The sequence below is a fragment of the Brienomyrus brachyistius genome, unplaced genomic scaffold, assembly GCF_023856365.1.
Source record: "Brienomyrus brachyistius isolate T26 unplaced genomic scaffold, BBRACH_0.4 scaffold98, whole genome shotgun sequence".
NCBI classification, from domain to species: Eukaryota; Metazoa; Chordata; class Actinopteri; order Osteoglossiformes; family Mormyridae; genus Brienomyrus; species Brienomyrus brachyistius.
This window is the reverse complement of record NW_026042373.1, coordinates 625191-649621: the sequence shown is the minus strand read 5'-3', so window position 1 is coordinate 649621 and position 24431 is coordinate 625191. Positions and strand designations below refer to the sequence as shown.

At 49.9% G+C, this 24431-nt stretch overlaps 2 protein-coding genes across 8 annotated transcripts; one reads left to right on the top strand and one right to left on the bottom strand.

The window, feature by feature from the left end:
- Nucleotides 1–1430: 1430 nt before the first annotated feature.
- Nucleotides 1431–18814, bottom strand: LOC125727460 (transmembrane protein 245-like). Of its 3 annotated transcripts, XM_049004168.1 has the most exons (18): nt 18137–18814; nt 17408–17525; nt 16644–16742; nt 16385–16498; nt 15747–15911; nt 15351–15520; nt 14274–14297; nt 12541–12645; nt 11384–11466; nt 11144–11234; nt 10575–10673; nt 10314–10445; nt 9276–9398; nt 8243–8388; nt 6977–7077; nt 5312–5486; nt 4627–4821; nt 1431–3489 (listed from the first exon to the last, which is right to left on the bottom strand). In XM_049004168.1, the coding sequence occupies exons 1-18, from the start codon at nt 18752–18754 to the stop codon at nt 3444–3446; spliced, it is 2604 nt and encodes an 867-aa protein (XP_048860125.1). In that variant the 5' UTR covers nt 18755–18814; the 3' UTR covers nt 1431–3443. The 3 variants fall into 3 exon arrangements, with proteins under 3 accessions (XP_048860125.1, XP_048860126.1, XP_048860127.1); XM_049004169.1 differs by lacking the exon at nt 14274–14297; XM_049004170.1 differs by lacking the exon at nt 16385–16498.
- Nucleotides 18722–24404, top strand: LOC125727461 (uncharacterized). 5 transcript variants are annotated; one of them, XM_049004173.1, is made up of 10 exons: nt 18902–19063; nt 19189–19330; nt 20635–20711; nt 20790–20844; nt 21164–21311; nt 21741–21862; nt 22273–22367; nt 22972–23032; nt 23192–23285; nt 23496–24404. In XM_049004173.1, exons 5-10 carry the CDS (start codon nt 21278–21280, stop codon nt 23885–23887), a joined length of 798 nt encoding a protein of 265 aa, XP_048860130.1. In that variant the 5' UTR covers nt 18902–19063; nt 19189–19330; nt 20635–20711; nt 20790–20844; nt 21164–21277; the 3' UTR covers nt 23888–24404. The 5 variants fall into 5 exon arrangements, with proteins under 5 accessions (XP_048860129.1, XP_048860128.1, XP_048860130.1 ...); XM_049004172.1 differs by lacking the exon at nt 20790–20844 and adding an exon at nt 18722–18810 and having other exon boundaries at nt 18980–19063; nt 19189–20711; XM_049004171.1 differs by lacking the exon at nt 20790–20844 and adding an exon at nt 18815–18891 and having other exon boundaries at nt 18980–19063; nt 19189–20711.
- The last annotated feature ends 27 nt before the right edge of the window (nt 24405–24431 follow it).

Here is a 24431-nt window from a genome sequence, read left to right as displayed (position 1 = left end):
CATGTATCAGCAAGGAGACCGTGAAGTGGAACGTGCATGAACAGGCGGAGAAGCTTCCCCATGAAATGTTTACTGAAAGAGATAATGAGCGCGCTTTCAGACGTGGCAGGAGTCACTGCTCAAGGGAGATAGTTTCCCATATTTGGCTGCTTTTCCTCCCAGCCCCTCTTGAGGATGACGTCATCGCTTAGGTTTTATCATTCTCATGTCACTTTAATTGGGGGGGGGGGGGGGGATCCTGGAATTGTGGCTCTAACATTTAACACTCAGGCGTCGGGCGACTGCCACAACTTGTCAGGGCCTCTCGGGGACGGGCAGAGAAGCTTAATAGTAAGATACCACAAAGAGACTTTGAGGGGCCGCTCTGTGGGGGTATTTACACACTACATGTAAAGTGTATAATAAACTCCCAACGTAGCTGGTGCAGTTAAGCGAAGCACCAGCACGTCACCGCTATTGTGAGGAATGCGGACCCCACACAGAATCCATATGAACATTTTCAAATATGAAAGAGAATGTGATTAAATGGCATAGAAATGGCTGTGATCGACAGCGTAATGAATCAATGCTGACTCTGTGTCACTCATTAAAGTGTTTATTAGCGCGAGCCGCTGACGAGAAGCAAGAGCCGAGAACAGGGACAGGGGCGGCGGGTTAAAAACTCAATTAAGGCGCGAGGCGCGATGCCTCACAGCGTCCCTCTGCAGCCAGAAGCGCGATACGGCAGGATTTCCATGGAAACCGCTAAATTAAACACCAGTGGAAAGTGGGACGGAGGTTAATGAAATGTTATGCTTTGTGGGGGCAGGGGGCTTCATTTTATTAGGGTTATTAGTCAGTTTGATGCCTCCACCTGAAGCTCCCTTTTCTCCAGACCGAGGGAGAAACTGACCTTGAAGGTTCTGACCGCGGAATGAAACGCTGTCCAGCTTCTCGTCCAAAGCTGTTCCCACCTGGTGAAAGACTGAAGACTGGAATGAATCAGCAAAGTGATTTGGCTCCCACAGCGCTGTCGTTTCATGTGTCCGGCCCCCACACGCCTGAAAGCAGCAGCATGTCCTTCCTCCCCCGTGCATGTCCACGGCCAGCGAGCAGTGTGGCGCTCATGCATGCTTGCTTAGTGACGTCACCATGGATGTAGCATGACACCTGCGCTGAGGCTCCTACCCCAGGATTACTCCCTTTTTTTGGAGATTGTAATTGAGGTCTCTAAATTCCCAGTGGAAATATGTCAGTGTCCAACATTTTTTTAAAGGAACTTAAGTTATACCTTTAATTCAGGGTAGGGATTCCAGCTGGGAGTTTTGTTAAACTCTTAACCCCCTGTGTTGGGTCAGTGGGTAGCACTGTTCCCTCACGCGAATATAGGCTCTGCTCTTCGTGTGGAATTTGACTCCTCATGCTGGACAAAAAAAGAAAGCACACAAGTCTGCCTTTCTATCACAAACCATTTAATCTTCTCAGTGCATCTCAGTAGAAAACTCAACTTAAGGCGGTAACATTAAGTGTATTTTGCAGACAGCACCCCCTCCACGAAGACGCTTACACCCTGAAATGGACATTCACAGGAAATCACAGCAGCTGCATCTGCCCACTTAGGTGCTTGAATGGAAATTAAACGTTTATCTGGCGCAGGACCTACCAGAGCCCCCCCTGAAAAGTGCATCTAGTGTCAGTGAGAAGGCGAACCGGTGGCCAAAGGGGACAAGGCGCCAAGACGCTCATGTCTGGGATGTGCAGGTGTGCTTTGTTTAACAGTTCGGAAATGTGACGAGTGCAATGCATCATGGGATATGTGTTCAGTAACCATCATTTTTTGAAACCTCTAGAAGGCCATACCTTCATCTTCCAATAATGTGCCGTTTGATCATTAACAGAACAGACAGGCATACATCTGCCTTGGGGTGCGTGGTGTCAAGGTCCTCCAGCAGCCACTGACATTACGATTCCTCGCGTGGAAAACTGAAACTGCACAAAACGTAAGAACGGATTCCCTCAGTGGGGCGTGGTCTAAGGAAGCTGGTATATCTAACTGGGGGTGCAGACAACTGTCCAACATCAGAGGCTGGGGGGCAAACCAGTGTAAAGGGAGAACAGAAAAAAAAGACAAAAAATTACAGTAATTGATGAAATGAAATCCAGTGCAAGCAGGAGAGTCAGTCAGTTGGCCCCGGCGAGCCTAGCCCCTCCCCTCGGTCGGCCCCGGCGAGCCTAGCCCCTCCCCTCGGTCGGCCCCGGCGAGCCTAGCTCCTCCCCTCTGATACAGAACTGCACTTTTCTGGTTTTACATCTCAGTGTCACTTCATGTTCAACTTCAGATTCACTGATTACTAAGCTTAACTGGCTGCTCGTGGGCAGAGCCCATGTCTGTGTAGTGACATCACTGCCCTCCCCTGCATTCCTGGGACCTACTAGCAGACGGCACTGAAAGGGGGAGGCGAGGAGGGGAAAAAAGGCAGAGGAAGGGGACCCTGCCTCTGAGGAGGACCCGGGGAACAAAACCGAGAGAGGAGGACGGGGAACGACTCGCTTTCCTGGTCTCCAGGGAATTCCGGTCAGACTAATCCCCCAGCTGAGCTTGCTGAGTCAGCAGGGGCTTCATGAGCATGAGAGTCATGGTGCCAGGAGACTCGGACACCCCTGCGCTCCCCCCAAGCCGCTTGTCACGGAAACCCACTCCACCAATCGGCAGCTGGCTTGAAATATGCAGGTCCAGGGGTTCTGTGCTCCTGCGTGCGAGTTGTCACATCCTCCTCCTACCATAAGCGGGTACCGGGCCTGTGGGACAGACGCAGCGAGCAGCACTCTGGCTCAGAGTTAGGGATTCCATTTGCAGCTCTGTCACGTGGCCCTGAAGGAGCGCGGCGGGAGACGCGTGTTAAGCATTAAAAAACACCAGTGTTAAGGTGTTACAGGTACTTCAGAGAACTGCGTTTCTGCAGGGACTCTGAGGCACATTTAGCAAACGTTACTGCGCAAGACCGACCAGGCAAGGCAGGGCGATTAACAGTGTGTAGGACACCTTCCACTCTGCCCAAAGCAACAGCAGTAAGGACAGAACTCTTAATGGCACCTGAGGACAATTATCCTGTAACACTAACGTGAAGCATGGCACTGGGAAGCTCTAGTGGTCTCCTGCCAGCTCCATAATGCCCCCTATGGATTACTACCCCCCCCCCTGGGGTTTCTGCTGGGCGTCTCAGGCCCTTCCAGACCCAGATGGGGACAAAGCGACGTGGGATGCTCTCTCTTCTCGTGAGGTGATGTATGTATGGGCCCTGCAGGAAATGCGTGTTAAAGGTAACTAAAGCCAGGGTTTCGCTGTACTGCTGGACGTCCTGACTCCCCCCTCCAGGGCCAGCTGGCTGAAGCGTGACGTCGGTCTCCTTTCCGGGAAGAGCCAGATGCCGTCATCCCTCCGCCCTGGTGACAGCCTCGCCCAGTCACTCGCCTGTACCTTTCTGCTGACCAGTGCTGTCCGCAAATGGCCTGGGAGGACCAGCGAGGAGAGGAGAGAGGAGGGAGAGAGATGTCAGTCTGTCAGCATGACTTTCTCTGAGGCCACCAGCAGGGGGAGCAACGGTCGATGACCCTGGCTTCCGGCAGATACCTACTGCCCTGATTCTGTGAAATACAACCGAACGGTCTGAAATGGAAACGTCCAGACCCGACAAAACTAAAGTCCAAAAAAAAGGTCACAGACCGCGGGTTTCATATTTCCAGACGTTTCAGATTCTCCAAGGTCCAACAGAAAACTGCTTTCTGACCGACCACATTTCAGGGCAGCACCGACAAGATGAAATGCTTACAAGTCCGCATGCCACGGCAGGCCTGAAACAGGAAGCAAATCCTCTGTATCCATACAAAGACACAGAATCCTCTGCCTTTTCTTTGTCTTTCAGTCCTAATGAAAGCAGCTCAAACAGCAGGCACCGCGTCCACAACGTTAACCTCTACAGGAAGTCCGATTTCATGTGAAATGTCGTCATTAAAGAAACACGTAAAAATAGCATTTTCTCAACCTTCCAAATGGTCAAATAATCTGTAGAAGACTGCAGCCTTTGGGCACCCATTATTATTGCATCACGGAAATTAAATAGTCTCACTCTTGGAATAATATGCTGACTCATATATATAGTATGTGACCTTTCATCCACCAATGGGAGTGGAATAGGGATGAGTCGTGGTTTTAGCAGGGAATCAGCTGACATTCCTGCAGCCTATAGCATGGGCTGTAAACAGGTACTAGGGGAAATATATCATTCTGCCTGGACAGGTTCAAATCGCAGTGAACTCTTACTTCACCACATTAACACTGCAGTGATAACCAGCCACGAGACCATCTTGTGGTCTGCGCTGACAAGTTTACCAGGCAACAGGTCACGTGACCACAAATATGACCAACCGCTGCAGAGGTGGTAATTGATACTGGGAACAGAACGGAGCCTGATTGGCTGTCAAGTGAGGGGGCAGTGCTGGAAGGGTGAGGGTCTGTCCAATCAGGCTGGAATGGGTGTGAACCGGCACACAAACACTTCGGTGGTAATAAACCAGAAAGGCAAATAACATGGTAAGAAAAAGAGACTAAAAAGGGCAGTATTGGTGAGGTGTGGGGGCTGAGCTCACCGGGGGACATCAGGGGGCCAGGGGGGCTGCACAGGTGTGGGCAGAGAGCTGCTGGGGCTCATCAGCATGGCGCTGTAGATGTTGGACGCCACGACCAGGATGCAGAGCAGAATGGGTCCAATGATGGCCCCTTCCAGCCCCAGGTAGTATGCCCCCCCCGCCACCGCCAGGCCGGTCAGGTATGGGTGCCCGCCGCTGGGGGACAACATCAGGTGACATTCTATAGAGGTTCACTGCGATAAAGGCCATCATACACACATCTGCCATTTCTGAGGCTGGAAGAACATCGGTCCCCTTCGCTGCCAGAGACCGTGGCCTGGTAGCCGCCCCCAAGTTTCCTGTGGTACCAAGTCTGAGCTCAGATGCTCAAGGGTTCATTGTGTTTGGGGTCCGTGTCCTGGTGAAAGTGGACCTACAATCCTAGCCTGGGGACTTCTTGAGGTTCTGCCTGTATCATGTTCCTGTCGTCCTGCCAAACCTATCCCTCCCTTCCCCTCTGCGAGACAAAGTCATATGTTGTTGGTCTTTGAGGGATGCTGCTAATTTTTTGGCTCCATCCTGGATGCTAAGGGCTAGCATTAACGTTAGCCTAGTCCTTCATGGTCACAGAACTCCGAGTCTAACCTCACAGTGATCTCATCAGTCACACAGACACAGACAGACGGGCGTGTGGACTGGCCCTCACCCAGAGATGTCAGAGTAGATGGCGGTGTCCACAAAGTAGGTAGGCAGCAGGTGGCAGAGCAGCAGCAGCACGGCCATCACACCCTCCCCCTGTACCAGCCACAGGTCCAGCACGGCAGGCAGCGCTGCCCAATACGTGCCCAGGAAGGGCACCGCACCCAGGATGGCGGCCATGGCTGCCAGGAGAGAGGGAGGTGTGGCATGAGCATGGGGTGGGGGCCAACATTTTTCTCATTTTGGGGGTATAAAGCTGAAAGCCGCCCCCCAGACCACGGCAGCTTCAGAGTGACATTCCTGTGGATTTACACAAAACAGACAAGCAGAGCAGGTGGGAACCTGGATCTGCACACGTTTCTGGAACATGCCCTTAAAAAGCAGGACACCAGCCCCGCGCCAAGGACCTGTAGGTCCATGCAGGATCCGTCTCCATTCCTGTACATGCTTCTGGTCCACGGGCCAATGGCTGCAGTCACACAGCAGAGATCTCTGGGACAGCATACATGATGTCTGACTCCTGACAGATGGGCAGTCGGCCTCCCCTGGCTCCAGCAGACCGGCACCTTCAGGCAAAGGCACACGGCACGACGGCAGATCCAAGCCCGGTCCACAGAACCAGGGTTCAAGCACAGCCACTCTCAGAGACCCGACAATTGATGTGGGGAGGTGGCTCAGCGGGCAGGAGGCAGAGACGGAATGGGACAGGGTTCGGCGTAAAGGCGCATCGCCAAGATCTCCGGGAACAGAATGACGTCTGCTGTGGATGGAAGTGCGGCCCCTACCCTACTGGGGGCCATCTGATCAAAGTGCCTTTGCTCCAGGGTACTTGTAAAGCAAGCTGTTATTTTAGGAAGGTGGGGGGAATTTTGGGGCGGGAACCACACTGAATAAAACTCTGAGATACATGTTCTAAAATACAGAAAGAATCCGAGGAGAAAAATCACATTTTTTTTCAAGCATCAGTTTAATACGTTTAATTACGAAAAATTAAGATTTAAAATGCTGTTTGGCTTCTGCAGGACTTTCATTCCAATTGTACAGGATGTGCTGAAATGCTGATTTTCACTCAGTATGACAGACAGCCTGGGGACATGACTGGATAAAGGAAATTTTCAACATCTCATCCTAGGTAGGTGGGGGTCCAGTTATTCAAAGATGGGAAACGTAAAGCTTGAATTTATCTATGTGATTTCCTCCTGCCCCCCTGTACAGTGATATTACACCCAGGTAGGATGAGGAGGCGGCGAGATCTTCGCCCTGGATCAGCCCTCCGATGCCCCCCCAGGACAACGAGCTGATGGCGCTCGCACACAGACCACAGCACTGTACTTTTCTGTGGTGCAGGAACAAGCGTGCACATCAGGTGCTGAGGAGAGGATCACCATGGTGACCGTGGCGCGCCGCCAGGCCAGAGCCGACCTCGGACTGCGGACTTGCTGGGTGGGGTGATTTCACAGTAAATGTCTCCCAATGTATTTTCTGATGCCGGCTCTCGAGCCCCCGAGTAACGTCTTGGCTGGGACACACTTCCATGTGCATACGGCTTGCAAGACAGACTCACTTTTTAAACGTGTGCTCTACGCACTCATCCCTACATCATCTCACGGATCCCGGGGTGCCGATTCACATCCCGTCACCCTCATATGTACACGTCTGCTTCGGGACTCACCAGAGGGGATGAAGACGATGTTGATGCCAAAGATGGTATGGGTCAGCCACGTGTAGAGGCCGTAGAAGGCGGCCATCTTGAGCGAGGCGTCAAAGACACCCCTGGAAAGAGAGGCATGCGTATCCATGAACACGACGCTCATTGGAAGCTGGGAAATGCTGTCAGACCGCAACATTTATAGTCAGCCAGTAAGGCAAAGTTTTCACCTGAACATTATAGTAACGGCAAAGGACTTTCCTGACGGGATGCCCCTTCCACAACATCACAGTCTACAGAGGCTACATGAACTCGCACTCCACTGGAATCACACACTGGTATCTTATTCCCAGTTCACTTTCTGCCTGTTCATTGACTTCTATAAAGCTATTAACTAAGCATTCAGACACCAGTCCGGGAACACAAGGGCTCTAGTGTAGCTCGGTGTATTCTGGGACGTGGTATTTGGGGAGCTGACTTGAACCAGCGTTGAACTTTTACTTCAGCGCGCAGCCTGTAAGACCCCCCCCCCTGAAAGGGCACCAGTCCTGCATGGGCTTACAGGCTCAGTCAGGTCCCAAGAGCAGTGAGGGCGCCCTCTGCTGGGTGGAAAGACAACAAACCAGAGGCGTCTGTATCAGTGATGTTCCTGCCCGTATTAACTACGGCTAGCCAGGTATTTTAGGTTTTCCCCGCTGATTCTTAAACACTTCGGAGGAATGTCACCACACGGAGGACAGAAAACATCTAGTAGATGGAATACTCTACTTAACCTAGTTTCAGTTTAGCTGAACCCCTGCAGTGTGCTTCACCGAAGCAGCCATCAGGATCCTGGTTACCTGTTGCTTAGCTACCAGTCAAGACATTTATAGGGCTGCATGTAAAAGGGTTCTTGCATTTCGAAGAGCGTGTGCAAAGCCAGGTGGCCAGCGTCACGCAGCCGGCAGGACGACACACACACACGTTGGTCTTTCCCTAATCCCAATCACAACACCCTTAACCCCACCCAGCCCTAACCTTAACCATAAGTAACCAACCAAAATACAAGACTTTTGGCATTTTTACTTTTATGATTGCATTCACAGATTTTTATAAAACTGAGGTTATCCAAATGGGGACCTGAAGTAGTGTCCCCAAAAGTAAGGAAATTTCAGGTTTTATCGGACTTTGGGGACAATTTGGTCCTCAAATGTGGTCATTGTTGGGACTGGGGTTTTTCCCACAAACACATGGATACAAACGTGCGCGTGTGGGTGGGTGCATTTGTATGGACGCCCCCCTCCCGCTGACCTGATGGCCTCCTCCACCGACTGGCCGATGATGTTGGACGAGGGTCCGGACTGAGACAGAGGGGTGAGACTGATCACCCACTTGACAGGCTTGTAATATTCACCACTGGAGCTCAGCAGGTAGAAGAGGGTGGTGAGGAATATCACCTGGCAATGGAAGCGGCCATCAAACACACACACACAAGGCAGCTGTGAACCTCTGCTAAGCAAATAAATGAAATCACTGCTAGAGGGAGAGAGAAAGCGGGCAGGGGGGTGGCGGAGAGGAAAGGGGTGGGTGAGGCTCCGCTGGGATCATCCATCCTCCCGCAAACCACCAGAGGACCTTCCCTCCTTCCACACTGGGTTTCAGGCTGCACTACAGTCCCCTGGCTGCAAGAACTGTGCTACATTCATCAAAAGTTGCTTCTTTTCCAAAAGGAGGTCATGCCCCCCCAGCAGGTAGGGAGCAGTTCACACCGAGCGACACGTTGTGAGAAAACGTGACAAACGCCAGGAGATCAGGACACCGTTCCTTCAGAAACAAAGTCAGCTTCAGTGACCTTCCTGCATACTGTCCGGCCCCCACACAGATGTCAGCCTGGCACCACAAGAGCACGCCACCTAGAGGTCAGATGCGGGTTTGCTGTTGTCTGCATGTTTGTGCGCTAATAATGGCTTTTTATTTTTATATTCATTACAGTTTGTGTGATCTGCCGGTTCAAGGTGAATTTTGTGAAGCAAGACATCAACAAGGTGCAATTAATTTAGCCACACAGAAATTAGGTAATGACAAGCAGGGCTGATTTTGCTAAAGGGAGGAGAATTGGATGCACTCACAACGACGGCGACGACGACGGACTGCCCACACAGTCCTGTTTCACCTCCCTCCAGATCTCTACTCCCTCCAAATCTGTACTCTCTTAAGGTAGTCAGGTTCGCCAGATCTATGTCTGCGGCCGGAGCCTCCAATTGGCTGATCCCTTCTAGAATATTCCCTGCCTCATGGCAATAAAAACTCATGGTGAATCCGCTAGCGGGGGTGACGGGCTCACCAGTGACAGGGCGAAGTTGAGCAGCGCCGTGCCGCTGTGGAACAGCACCGTCAGCAGTGTGGTGGTGGTGGAGATCAGCAGGCCCACATTTCGGCTCATCACCACCCACAGCGACTCCACGATCTGCGAGAACAAGGGAGCGGTCGCCTCGTCACCCAGCATGCACTGCGGTGTGATGTCACCCCCTCGGCGGCGGGCGAGCGGCCACGTTTACGCCGGGATGACTTCGGTTGATCGCGTGGCCCGACGGAGGGGCCGTGCATCTGGGACCGCATCCCAGAATCCTCCTGACCATCTGGTCCCGGCGCGCTAACGGCCAATGGGAAACGGCAGAGAACGGCGAGCGCCACGTCCAGACACGGCATCACGCTGCTCCAGGACAATGGAACTCGCAAATGGGGCTCCGAGGGAGCAGTGGGTCCCGCTCATTCTCATTTGGCTGCTGCTGTAAGTCGCTGGCATGCCAGTGGCGGTCAGACCGCAGTGCCAGTGACCAGCTGGGCTGCGGAAGGGAGCGACACCAGAGCGCAGAACTGAAGGCTTCCACGCGGGTAATTAGGCTTTAATCCCCAAGGGGGTTTATCTGTCCACTTACATCTTATTTTTGAGTGTGAATTACAGTCACACATACCGTACATAGTGGCTCCTGTAGATGAACACGTACAGCATTGAAATAACGCAAAGGTCGTGGGTTCATATCCCAGGAAGCACACATCAATTGTAACACCTCTCTCTACTCTAAGTTGCGTTGGATGAAAGTATCAGATGAATGAGTAAATATTTTACAGATTTACATATTTTTGGGGAAAAACTGAGTAAGACAGCAACATCGGTAAACAAATTTCATGAGGATGTCCCCAAGAAAAGACAAGCCAACTTTTATGACAAGCTATTCTGGCAAATGCTAAGAGTTCTCGTTTGTTTGTTAATCTGGACGTTAACAGTTCCTGTTTGTTTGTTTATGTGGGAGGGGTGAGATGGTGGAGGGCGCGGGCAGGTTTGAGGTGCGGGTGAGGAGCCCGAGGGTGATCCACTCACTGAGAGCAGGGTCTCGATGTTCTCCTGCACGAAGGAAGCGATGTCCTGCCAGTCCAGGATGTCTCCCAACCAGCTGTTCTGCCGGTGGAGGTGCGTCTTGTGCCCACGATTCCGTCCCGTTTGGGTCACGTTCTGAAACACACAAGACGGTCAGCATGGGATGCCCCAGTGCCAGGAGCCCACCGGACCCTAGTTCCTGATGAAACCCGACGATACGAGTCCTCAGCACTCAGGACTTTCCCATTTTAAAGAGGGCCCCACCTTGACAAACCAGGAGTGGTACAGTCGATCCCAGAGCTCCAGGACCTGCTTCTCTATCACAGCAGTATTGTTCACTTTTTCACCGAGCATTTTGTGCAGCTGTGGAGCGAAAGAGAGGCTGCATCAAGGTGGCATCTCTAAGGTCTCCTACAACCGCACTCAGCATCCTGTCCAAATGTACCACAGTAACCAGCTTCCCCAATGCACCCTGGGAAAAAATTTAATTAACATTCCATATGTCTTATAGGTGCGGAGTTCAACAAAGCAGCACAGCTCAGATTTCAGGCTTGTATGCCAGGTATGCCAGCGCGTACAGGAACTCAGACCTCAGGCTTGTATGCCAGGTATGCCAGCACGTACAGGAACTCAGACCTCAGGCTTGTATGCCAGGTATGCCAGCGCGTACAGAAACTCAGACCTCAGGCTTGTATGCCAGGTATGCCAGCGCGTACAGGAACTCAGACCTCAGGCTTGTATGCCAGGTATGCCAGCGCGTACAGGAAACAGAGCTACAGCAAGCAGGAAGGATAAATCTGAGGGTAACCAGACAGCGTGGCTCCGCCCCTCACCTTGTTTGTTATCCACTCTCTGCCATGCTGGTAAACGTTGGTGGCAGCAGAGTTGAGGGCTTTCTGGACAACCTGGGCTTCGGGGAGCCAACTTTGTGTAGAAGAGAAGTATTAAGTGGATTGTTAAAGGGGAAGGAATGGCCCATACTGGAGGCCAGTACAGCCATCTGGGGTCTCTTAATGGCTGACAGTCTTTGTGATAACAGGGGACACATGCATTCGCCAAATCGGGTGACTTACTTGGCCCATTCAGGGTGGTTGGAGAGAGTCTCGTTGATCAGGTTGCTGGTCACCTCAATGATGTGAACGCTCTCGTGGTGAACCTGGAGAACAGGACACCACACAGGCCAGACATCAACCAAATGAGAAACTGCCACCCCCAAAATCCAAATGAGGATTTTTCCAACCCAAATCATCCAGGTGAGAATTCATCATCACGAAGGCAGCCCAAAACTGCACATCACATATTCAGGCTGGATGAATTCTGCCACCGTATTTAAATATGAAAATGACACACAAAGTGCGCCACTCGCCATCTCTGTCTGCGGCCCCTAGGTGGCCTCCTGGCAGGGACGGATTACGGACCGGGCCAGCGGGGCCGCTGCCCAGGGGCCCTTGGGGTGCAGGGGGCCCGTGGGGCCCCTAGCTCAAAACAATTTGCAACGCTTATCAACAATGTATTTTCGTTTGTCTATTTTAGAGGGCCTACATTCTTTGATCCTCTGCCTACAAGGGCCCCTGACCCTATAGGGAGGGCGTTTGGCTGCCAAGGGCCCTTGAATTGTGGTGGTTGTGGTGGTGCTGGTGCTGGGTGGGGGCCCTCGCAAACGTTTTGCCCAGGGGCCCACACAACCCATAATCCGTCCCTGCCTCCTGGGCGACCTTATTTGCACCTGCCTGATTTGAATAGCTCCCTTCCTGTACTATTGATTTGTTTGTCACACACTGTACAGCTCCTACTCCAGTGTTAGCTCACTGGAAGCTCGGCCTAGCTGCACTGGTATCCAGCTGGCTCCTTGACGGCCATCCGCTTGCAATCTGATATTTGTCTTGCTTGTACATTGCTAAAAGCAGCAGCTAAATAATGAGAAAAGTAAATGTACAATGCTAACACAGCGGGATGCATGTATTATCATATTTGATGTCATGTATATATTAATATTAAATCTCCCACTGGGTTGCCGTGCTCCTGAAAGCTCACTGCACAGAGCCCTTCTATTTTAAGCAATTCATCGTACTACCTGAATAACCTAATAACATTTCCCTTAACTGTGTGTAAGACAAACATGTGCTGTGCCTGAAAGCAGTGCAGACAGGGCATCTGGGAAAGGCGTAGGAGAGCGCCGAGGGGGGCGTGGCATACGGGGCGTGGCATACGGGGCGTGGCATACAGTTACCATGGCAGTGAGGAGCAGGGCCATCAGCAGAGTGCCTGTCACCAGCAGGAAGATAATGAAGATGCTGATCAGCTTGTCGAGAGACTGCTCCAGCCATATGATCATCTGTGAGAGAGAGAGAGCCGAGCCGTCGTGGGCAGGGGGGCGGCAGGGGGGCGGGAGGGACAAAGAGTCACCTGCCACATAGTGCCACCCAATCCAAACACACACCCGTGGCAGGACACATAGAGAAACCTGCATCCCATCTCCCCAGAGCGGTCCAGGGAAGGTTTCCACGACAACCACAGCGGGTACGACACAGCCCCTTTAAAGCCTGCCAAAAATCCCCTGTTTTCCAAAAACAGACATTCTCCTGCTTCCTGATTTAGACGGAAGATAATTTCATCAAAGCAGGTTTCTCTATGGCTCCCAGACACACAAAACATCTCCGGGCAAGTCGACCGACGCGGCCGGTGTCAGCTGGTTATCGGCACCGTAACCACGGAGAAGTTAGCAGTAGATTGTAAACTCCCATTGTTTTCCTGTACAGCTGCACAAAACACTGTCAGCATCTATCCCTCGGGGGCTCAGCTGAAATCAGAAGCATATCACTCCCACAATAGGTCTGATGCTTGTTGTGTAATACGCTTTCAGTCAAAGTGGCATAATGAATTTACGCTGCGAGTGGGTCACGTCAAGATTTAACTCAATTAATGGCCCCAATGGAGCACACAATTAGGGATATTAGTTTCTATAGGTATTAAAATGGATTGGTATTAGTCTAAAAAAAAGGCTGTTAAACAAAGGGGCCATCACTTGAGTTCATCTGGCCTGTATTACTGAGTCACTTTAGCAGAGTCATTCTGGGCTATATTACAGAGTAGCTTTACTGGACTGCATTACTGAGTCACTTTAGCGGAGTCTGTCTGGGCTATATACCTCACTTCAATCATTCACAAACAGATGGCTGTTGGTTTTCTACCTCACAGTTCCATGAAGAAGGGAGGCTAACAGGTGAGGCGGACAGGGCCTCCATCTGCTCCCCAAAGAAGAGCACCACCCCTGTCCTGACAGCAGAAACTTCGGACAAACATGGCGCTGTGAACCCATTCCGAATATCATACAGGAAAACAGAAGAGGGAAGGTTCACACAGCAGGGACCCCCTTCAACCAAGGGTCGCGCCCCCCCCCCCACCACAAATCACAGCAGGCTGAAGGGTGCCCCCGCTCTCCATGCACACACACCCAAGCCCACTAGCTGCAACACAGAAGCAGAAGCTATGGAAGGTTCTGACATTCAGCAGCCTATCAGCGAGGGACAGAGAAGAACAGCCGCTAAGAGTTGGCTGGACTCACAGATGAACGGACAGACTGTCCACCGCATGGCAATGCATGCGAGAGCCTCGGGACAGCAGGTTATCTACTCATCTATCCCTTTGGAGGATTTTTTCTACTCTAGATCATTGCTATGATTATTTCTTGGCAATCGAATAAAACCTGAAACACTTGGCTTACGTCAGGAGGACAGATTTAGCCTGTTCTCTCACTCGCGAGGGGGGGGGGGGGGGGGGGGGCGAACCTTCAATAGCCCACTCGACGAGATATGGAGCTGGAGGAGAAAGCGGGAAGGCCAACATTTCGGTCTGAGAGCGAGCGGGTGCCACAGGCCAAGCTTCCAGCGGCACGCAGACGGGAACAGGCAGGCCCTCTCACTCGCTCTCACGCACGGCAGGCCGCAGCCACAGTGCCATTACCTGCTTGTTAAGCCACTGCCACAGCTTTCAGGAGGAAGACGAGAAGACAGTGGGGAATTATTGGAGAGAACAAACATGAGTGCAGGTGAGAAGCAAACATCACAGGACCTCTAGTGAGGCTGTGCCCCCCCCCCCCCCCCCCCCTTGCCCTGGCTCACCCGGTTACACTCCAGAAGCAGGACAGAAATAACGACAGACTCAAAGTCAAAAGGCAGACTTCAACACAGTCTCTTCATTTCTTACCCAACAAAATGGACGTCGATGTCCAGCGAAAATAACCTGAAGGTGCAAGCAGCTAAACGGGCTTAAGCTGTAAGACGGTGATAATTAACTGGTGAAAACTGCTCCAAATGAGAGGAACAGAAGAGCACATGTGACCTGATATTGAAAAAAGGACGAAAGGAAACGTTTTAGCCTGTGACCAAATTCTTTGGCGTCCTGCAGACCTCGAGAAGAAACCAGGCTTTACGTTGGATGTGACGAAAAAAGAGAATCGAGCCGTTTGCTGGACAGCCTACGTCCCCGTTTTGGCCGAACTGTGCAAAGCCCATCCGAAAATGGGGCGAGACCCCAAAATGTTCAGAGGTACAGATGATGCACGCAAAGTGTTCAAGCAGCAGAAACAATCAGGTGGACATGAAGTCCATTCTAAGGGTCACTTGAACATATGTTGGCGCCCAGAGCAGATGTTAAAATGCTGAGGAAATCTGGTGTCATCCGCCCACCCCCACTTGCAAGCACAGCCCCCACCAAGACGGACAGACCAAGCCCCGGTCCCCTCAGAGACTCGTTCAGGGAGCAGACACACACCGGCAAACTCTTCTGTGCATTAAAGACAGGGCAGCCACTGCAGCGCATGCATCAGGAATAACCGACCAAATAAAAACAAAGACTGACTTCACATCCAATCAGTAAAGGGCAGGCATGTTCAACCTGAATCTCATGTCGGGGATAACGGACCAGTGAAACGAACATCACTGTAATACTACTCAACCTGACATCTGAACTGGATCCAGTTCCACACAGTGTGATGTGCATACCTTCCGCCAGGGGACTGGACTGGGTTGGTTGCCTTACCTTGGTGTCGACTCGGAGCAGGAAGTGGACCAGGCCTTTGATGGGCCCCGGGAGCAGAACGTCCTGTCTCTCCTGGAGGAACCGCGAGGTTACCGCCCACCACGATGCTAAGGTGCGCTCTGTGAAGGCCATCAGGCCGAACCGAACTGCCAGCTTCTTCAGGACCCACACTGGACACACACACACACAAAATCAAACTACTGCGATTCTGTAATTTTACTATTACAACGACCAACAAACCCTGACAGTGATAACCAGCCCCAAAAGGCACAAGTCAGAACAAATGCAGGCTTGAAAAATTCAAATAAAAAGGTGTTTCTCATTTCCCTAAGTGAGGTAAAACAGCGCCCTCTAGGGGAACGTGTGTACATGTAACTGGGAGGCTCAGCCCGTTACCTGCCACCGGAATGGGCAGCAGCTGCAGGATCCACACGTTCATCCAGATCTGCACCAGCACTATGGCCCATCCCAGCAAAACGAAGTAAATGTCACTGGCCTTCCGGTGCGACAGGGTCTGCAGCTGCGGCGGTGCCCGGCGGCCGGGGTCCTCGGCGGGGGAGTCTGCGAGAGAGAAGGCAGGGGGGTTACCGACCAGAGCAAGCTTCCATGCTGATTTACAAAGACCTTCTAATCTCCAGACCATTAAGTAATGTGATCAAACCAGCTGCAGTTTTATCTGTTAATACAACTGGAAAGTCACCATCATTTATTACTTTACTCAAGGGTACAACACCGGTTTCCATCCCAGGAATGCCGACACATTCAGCGCCTCAACCAGCACGCCATCTGCTGCACCTATAGCAGTGTTGCGGGGCTCCGTAACCCATGCATGCGAAACGTCATGCGATGTCAACCAAAGCTATGTAGATACCTTACGTGTTAACTGCACACGGACCCACACGCAAACTCCAGGGCATGCAGGGGGCAGGCACGCGCAGTGCTACGCGGACGCACATGACAGGTGCTGGCTTGCTTTCTAGCGCCCCCCCCCCCTCCCCTCCCCTCCCCCCCAGCTGCCTGTATCCCGGACTCGCCATTGCTGAGAGGCGTAGCTCGGCCATCCTCTTCTTCGAGTCTCAGGTGGCTGAAGGAGATGGCTGTGAGGATGGTGTTGGCAGCGAAGGACAGCACCTGGCCAGGCAGCTCACCTGAAGCAGAGAGAGAGGTCCTACAAGGGTATCCTAAATGGGGGGGGGGGCGTCTAACCACACAAGCGGAGCACAGCCGAAGCGCCACAGGAGCCCCACGTCTGCACGGCCAGGACGACGGCGGACTCCCTCCCGAGTCACTCACCCTTTCCTGAGACTCTGGGTGTCTTCTGCTGTGAGCCGACAACCAGCAGGACGACCACGACGACAAAGACCGGGACTCTCCAGCAACCCGTCAGTGACACTGGGCAGGGAGACAGGAAGGGCGGCCGATCACGTGACCACACACTTCCTGTGAACGGCCACCCTGAGGGTATCTCCAGTGCAGCAGACCTTCCGCTTTCAAAAGCTCCCGTAGTCACGCATCTCAAACCGCAAATCGACCAGTACAGCTCATCTGGACACGCATGTTATAGGTCTGAAAGCAAGCTAAGCCTGTTATGGAGACGTTTGATACAGCCACCTCAGCTCGGCTCATAATTCACCTTAAAACACTGCTTAATGCCCCTCACACACCCAACCACGCTCACACACACACACACACATACATGCATACACAAACATAGTGATGGCGATATTCTGTAAAGGCATTCTGCTGTTTCCTGTCAGAGAGGAACTGAGGAAGAAGAAACAGGATGAAAGTACTGAGAAATATTACTGTAACTGAGACAGCAGTGAGACTTAAACGGCAAGAGTATTACATTTAAAATTCATGAAAATCGCTAAGAATGGTACCATACGCAGATTACAAATGGAAACAAGGAATTAACTGTCAGCCCTGTTCCTCCAACGTGCTGAAGACGGACTGCGGTACGGGTTACTGCCAGGGTGGGAAGATTCTGCACCCGAAATATTGAAACCTAAACTGCAAGACAGCCGAAGATTTCACTGCTACAGCCCCAGACTCACCCAAGTAGAAGAGCAGGATGGTCCACACAGGGACAGAGGCAGTACGGAGGTAGCTCTCCGTGCCGGGTCTCCACTTGAAGATGACGGCCAGGAGATAGCCTAGGACGACAGTGCCAACCTGGGGGTGGGAGGCATGTTTAGACTAAGGGATGGGGGTGACATTTCTTCACTGAGGAATAACACCAGGTTTTCATAACGGAATGCAATTAAACTGAAATATATTTGATTATTTGGCTTAAGACATTAATGCTGTAAATGTAATATTATTCTAGATAAGCAGACAACAGTCCACCAAGGTGTCTTCCCTGTGTTTTCGGGGTCACATATATCTTCGCTTTAAATTCCCACTGGGTTTTTATTTGCTTCTATTTGGTAGACATGCTTATTTTAAGGTCTTTTATTTTTATCTACATTTAATATTGAACGTATCATTTTTATAATCCTCATAATCTTATTTAGGAAACTGACGACTTCATTCGACATTTAAAAATTAAAATTATCATCAGTTTGGTGACGAGCCCAGACCCCCTCTCACCCCCAGGCGGAGACCTTGAAACTGATTGAACCTGAAGGGTTGTATTAAGAGGTTTAAGGCACAGCTGCGCTCAGCAGTGTTGGGTAACGCGATGGCGATCAGACCCAGGGGCCGGACCGTGTCCCTCGGTGCTATCCAGCCGGACACGCGGCCGCCCGGGACGCCGGAGGGGTGTGTGTCCGTCGGCCACTCACCCACAGCGGGCCGAAGCAGTCCAAGGCGCCGCACACGGCGTCGCAGAAGTGCCCGAGGATCACCTGCATGCCGATGACGCTCCCGAAGTAATAGAGAAAACAGAGGAGCGGGGCACCGGCCCCCACCGCCAGCAGCACCGCCAGTCTCTCCAACACCAGCCCTCCCAGCGCGTCCACGCCGCGGTTCACGAACCACACCGGCAGCAGCACGGCGCCCAGCACGATGGGGGTGCCGCTGTCTTTCAGACCGCCCAGCCAGCAGCGGCCGATCCGGGCTAGCGAGTGCTTGAAGGGGTGCAGGAAGGTCCCGCAGAGGACGGCCCAGAGCAGGGGGCGCAGGAAGGCTTCCAGGATGAAGAAGACTAGCACGGCGGCCCCGAAGCAGATGGCCACGAAGATCAGGGCGCCCGTGTTGTAGAAGGCCTGCTTGATATTGCGGTCGAATTTCAGCGGCTGGCCGAAGAGCTGGCTGACCACCCCAGACACAGCCGGCTGCCCCACGTCGCCGAAGGACACCGACGGCCGTGTCCGAGGCAATCTGCTGGGCCTGTGATCCCGGTCAGGCTCCGGCTGCGGGTCCGGCTCCCACCCCCGCCCGGAGCCCTTCTCGGCTGCCATTTTCGCGGGGACTACCGGCAGTCAGTCCGGAGCTGTCACTGCGTGGGGTGGAGGGGGTGTGTCTGTCCGCCAAATGCATGACGGGAATTGCAGTGTCTGTCCGCCAAATGCATGACGGGAATTGCAGTGTCTGCAAGGTTTGTTTGTTTGTTTGCTTTAGAGTAGGTCGTATGGGAAGGTGATTCTCCGAGAAGCAGATCACTTCCTTGTGTTTCCTTTGGCCAGATTTATGACTGATAAGTGAGCGACAGTCAAGCTCGACTGAACTAATTTATCGGGACATGCATGTTACCCGTGGGCATCACTAAGGTAATGTAATCATTTGAACCTTTGCCTTATATCAGCTATTCCGCATCATTATATTTAAACTTACACACCAGAATATCGAGCAAATATAAAAACAACATTTAACTTTTCGTGTATTTTTTTCGCAGATTTTTGTCCTGAGCGACGGACAAGTCAGATGGTGCAGAAACAGTGGAGGCTTCGGGCAGCAAAATGAAGGAGTTTCGTCTCTTATGGGTCGCCGAAAGCGCGGTGGAAAAACATAATACTTATAATAATAATAAAATATACGTATGTGTATATATATATGCGCTGAGCATTTGGGTCGCAATTTGCTGACTAGGGAATAAAGAGGAAAATGAAGCTAAACCAATTCAGAACCTCCGGTTTACAACACCGGATATCAGTCCAGTAAATAACAGGATATATATATGATTTACATTTTTAGGTTATGATTTGACTGGTGGTCATATTAGTCTGCAGTTTATTCATATGCTGTCCAGGATAAATTTCAGACCCCCCAACCCTAAACAGGATACGAGCTTAGATGATAGATGAGAGCAAATACACCAAGTGCCCTGTCAGGAAAAAAGTATTTGCACCTTTGAATGTAAATGACTTAGTATTATCACTGGGGCTGCACCCTCGGGGGTTAGTTGTACTCCTAGCTGCAGGAAAATGCCCCTTTTAATGTACAGAAATTGACTCTGAGGAACATTTTTGAGGAACAAATTTGAGTTTATGCACGCTAGAAACATAACATAGCAATGCACAAACCATGTTTTGAGATTAATTACAATTGAGATTAATTAAATGATATTGTGAGAGAGAAAAACAGCATCAATGTGACACAATATGATTTACTGTCATAGCTGAAATTTTACATGTGATCGGTCATGTGGCTCCACATGACTGCAGTTTCAACCGTCTGGAGGCATTAATCAGGTGTTACAGGTCGCACTCCTTTTTACATCCCTGGGTGAAATTAACTTATTGCCCGGAAGATGGGGCCATTTCATTGACAACAGAAGTTCAGCACTGCTTACCATGGTGCAAAGTTAAAAGAATCCAGTGACACATATAAAACAAGTAACAGGTAAATCATTAAGTCCGAGCGATATTTAAAACCTCAGCATACAGTCGCATATCTGTAAGTAAGATTCAGTGTTAGTACCGTTTCCTCATTCACTCGATATGGTTGTGTCCCAGGTACAAAGCCACAAAATATTACGCAAGATATATCACTTTTATATATTGCTATTGCTCGTTTCTAATTTTTTTTTATGGTTTTCACTATAAAAGTAATTTTCACGGAGAAGCATTTGGGTTTGTTCTGTTTGGATTTGTAGTGCCCATATGTATCAGCAGGGGGCGTGCCGCGCTCACACAATCAGTAATCGTCCTTAGACCTCAATAAGCCGCTCCGTCAGCCTGCATTTACTCAGAATTTCCTGTACATTTCCACCGAGGAAGTCTCCTTACTGACTGCACCCACACCGTATTTGTTTGCCATTATACAGCGGAAGTGTGCTAATTGGCTGGAGATCTATTTGCACTGGATCAAGCTGACTGTAATGTTTATTTTGTCTGTGAAGGTGTTTGAGATTGATTCAAGTGATGCAGCTGGTGCCACTCGAAGCGATTTCATTAACTAAAGCAAATCTACGTGCAGGTAAACAAAGAGTTTAGCTGACAGATTTGGAGTGCCGAATAATACCGAATTAAATTGATTGCTTCCCTTTCCTGCAAGGAATCCCCGGAGACAAGCAAATGTACCCAATAGTGGTTAAGGGGCTGGAAGATGGGTGGGTAGAATTTATCGTTTTTAACAGCTAAAGAATATTTAGGCTGGTAGATATAATTGCAAGTCATGATGATTTAGGTGAGGAGCATTTCTATTGGACAAAAATTACTTCTAGTTTAAGTCAATGCAGCTAACTGAGAAATCCTGCTTTTCGTGACAAAGTTAAACAGCAATTCCCCCATAGGAGATACAAACTCCTACTTTTTTCACATTTTTCAGATTTGCAGCTCACACTAAGCCATTTTGAAGTTGTATTGTTGTTTTGTCGCTGCTATTATGATTATGATTATGATGATGATGATGATTATTATTATTACCAGGGGTCACTGACGTTGGATGACCTGTGTAACAGACATCACGATCACTAAAGGAGTGGCAGTCCCACTGCCCAGAAGTCATCCGCATTAGGAAGTTGTGAAGAATGAGAAAACACTATGCGGTTCCTCTTTGTACAGAGAGGCCTGGCGAGTGAGTCAATATGGGAAAATCTGACCAGTGCTCGTATGTAGATTAAACTACTGAACACAGAGACAATTAAAACGTGAATGTTGGCACACATAGAGCAGCGTAATGCTGTGACCAGCAGAGTGTGACTTCACAGGATCATGTTAAAGGTAAATCACAAAAACAGGCTTTTGGGCAGAGTAAAAAAACAAAAGGTTTCATATTTTTACAATTAATACTCCCCTTTGAATTGTCCAGGGTAGGTAGAATCATATCTGAACTGACAAGAGTAATAAGGAAGTAATTGTCCCTCTTTTAGTTACAGATAGAACATTTACTGTAAATAGCAGAACAAATCTGAATGCCGTTTGGTTACTTCATGTTCCGATCACCTTGGTTTGTGTTAACTTCACTCATTTTGGGGACTCTGCTTTCTCCATCCTGATCCTGAAGTCTACCGCCGAACTGAACTTGGTAAGACTCCTGCATTCTTTCCGGGGCGACCGCACCCAAAGATACACAGCTGCGGAAAAAACACCAGGACATTCTCCTATTATGCAGCTCAGTTTGCTCTGGTAATGTGTCATGCAGGTGTTCGATGTTTGACTTTCATAAGATGTTTATCGTCCAGCTAAACAGATAGGCCAGTGGTACTGTTCAAATATTTGAACAGGTTAAAAAGCTGTGTATGTAAGTAGAAATATCTACATTTAGAATTAGATGATATTATTCATGGAAATAACCGGCCTCTATTCAGAGAGCCTCCAAAGGATTCGCCGTGAAGAATGGGCAAGCAAGAAATGTGTGTTTATGGCTCCTAACTACAGTCACATGGGCAATGTACAGCCCACATTATGGGAGTAGTTTAATGGCCATGAATTATTAAACCAAGAAATTAGGAAACATATATTTATAATAACCCTGAGGTCCTGACCAGGTATGTGCATGTGTCTGTGTGTATGTCTGTGTGTGTGCTGCATGTCAGATCATGACCCCGCTGCAGGACAATGGCCATGTCTATGCTGCCCCCTTCCTCCTGCTTCCTGGGCTCCTGCTGCTCTGTACCTGCTGCACATACAGGTAATTCTGGCTTCCCTCCATTCATTGTTGCCCCGGACACCCTACAGACACATTCCACCAAACCAAAAGCTCCCAAGTGGGGAGAAAAAACACCTCTGGGGGTCCAAGGTCAGCTGGCTGCTCACGCACCCCCCCGGGCATACTGACATTACCGAAAATAGAAAAGAGTGTAGTTGCTTGCTAATGTCCAGGTATAAGCTGTGATTAAGGATAAAGACAAAGTCCATCAACAAGCCAATTTATTCTCTACATGGCTGCCTTGAAATTGGTTAAATTGTTATACAGAGATCCATAAATATTACTTTTCACAATGTTACAAATAGAAGTCAATGTCAATGGCACACCAATCCTACAAAAGATTATAATGATTCTGTGCTTTGCTTTCCGTAAAAAGAAAAATATCCACTCAAAGCATGTATGTATTAGCTGATGGAAAAAGGTCCAGAAGACCATCTTGGTCATGCAAGTTGAAAGTGATGCCTTAAAAGTATTCAGATGTCAGATATTATCCATTATTACTGCCTTTTCTACTTTTTACTTTTCATGCCACAAAGACCAGACTGCCATATTACACATATGTACACATTCATTGTGTTGTTTGCAGGAAATCGAACGCATCATGTGCAAAGCAGAAGTTCACAGATGATACTGAGCAGGTGTCCCAGGTAAGAAAGATGGTCTCACTGCTTAATAATAGTCCATGAACCACATTAGATGTGGAGTAAATCCAAACTGCATTTCAGTGATCTCCACTGAAAAGGTTAAGATGATGTGCACAATTTGAACTGCTGGACCACACGTAGAAAAAAATGACGATGTTTCAGGCAGCAACAGGAAGCCCTGTTGATGGGAAACGCACAGATGCAGTGGAAGCCGGTCACCAGCCCGAAAGGAAAGATGCCCCAAACACTCATACAGGTGCGCACGCATGTCCCCATTGTCTATTCTGGCAGATTACACCGTACGCATGTCTCCGTGTTCTGTTTTGGCAGATTACGCCGTAGCAAATCATGACTCAGACAAAAAGTAAATTGGCCAGATCTAGGCCTATAAACCACTCATCTTTAAAACAGTAATTTCCTCAGCAAATTTCAGGGACCTGTGTCACTGTGTATGCATTTTGTACAGGAAAAACAGCATTTGTCTGTGTCACAGAGGAAGAACCGGCAAGGACTGCGCCCTTGGCAAATCGCCGATTGCCATCCTTGCCTAAGTCCACCACGGGGCGCATGGTGGGATCTGTGGTGTACGATACAGTGGTGGACATACGTGAGTGGCCTGCCGCAGAGGCCAAAGTGGGACGGCGACAGACGTCCAGCTGCAGCAGTCTGTACGCAGAGGTGCGGTGGGGAGAGAAAAAGAGCGAGGACACGTCCATTTTCATCAGTGCCAAACCTCTCAGCACGCGACCCTCCACCTGCAGGGACTTGGCAAGCCCCAGTGGCGACGCAGACTTCCCACTCTACGCTAAAGTGAACAAGACTGGCAAGCGGATGGTCAAATCAGAGCTGATCTCCTGAGACCCTCTCCAGGGACCTGGACAAAGCAAAACGGAGGCAAACACACAGCTGGCAACCGAGCAACAATTCTTCTTTGTTGTATAAATTAAAAAAAGAAAACTTTCCTGGGATGGTTGAGCTTCAGAATGTTTCAGCCAGACATGCTCAGCTCATTAATTATGGTTTTAATTATGAATTTAGCCATATATAGTTTTATATATTTAGAGCACTAGAGATTGAGTACTGTGATTAAAGATTCAATAGCCAGGAATATCGCAGAAAATCCCAGGCCAATACTTTTAATGCTACAAGTCTGGAGGCCAGTATATTACCTGCTTTCCCTTTTAAAGCTCTTAATAAGACCGTCATACTACTTTTTTTTTGTTTTGTATTTCAGTCATTTAATAACAAGTGAAGGTACAACAAAAGGCTTTTTCAATAAGACGACGTATTCTCATTTATGAATGCCGCAAGTGTATCTGTGATTCTTGATTGTAATTGTTTATTATTAAACGCAAACATCTCTTGGTGAAAATAATGAATCTCTTGGTGAAATTCAATTCGC

What these genes read in the sequence shown, in the direction of transcription:
- LOC125727460 (XM_049004168.1), bottom strand. Translation starts at nt 18,754, where the DNA reads ATGGCAGCCGAGAAGGGCTCCGGGCGGGGGTGGGAGCCGGACCCGCAG. An exon ending in ACCCAGAGTCTCAGGAAAGG is followed by an intron (nt 16,499 to 16,643) that starts GTGAGTGACTCG and finishes TCTCTGCTTCAG; the next exon opens with GTGAGCTGCCTGGCCAGGTG. An exon ending in TGCTCCGAGTCGACACCAAG is followed by an intron (nt 14,298 to 15,350) that starts GTAAGGCAACCA and finishes TCCTCCTGAAAG; the next exon opens with CTGTGGCAGTGGCTTAACAA.
- LOC125727461 (XM_049004172.1), top strand. Translation starts at nt 21,278, where the DNA reads ATGCGGTTCCTCTTTGTACAGAGAGGCCTGGCGA. An exon ending in TGTACAGAGAGGCCTGGCGA is followed by an intron (nt 21,312 to 21,740) that starts GTGAGTCAATAT and finishes CTGATCCTGAAG; the next exon opens with TCTACCGCCGAACTGAACTT. An exon ending in TGTACCTGCTGCACATACAG is followed by an intron (nt 22,368 to 22,971) that starts GTAATTCTGGCT and finishes TGTTGTTTGCAG; the next exon opens with GAAATCGAACGCATCATGTG.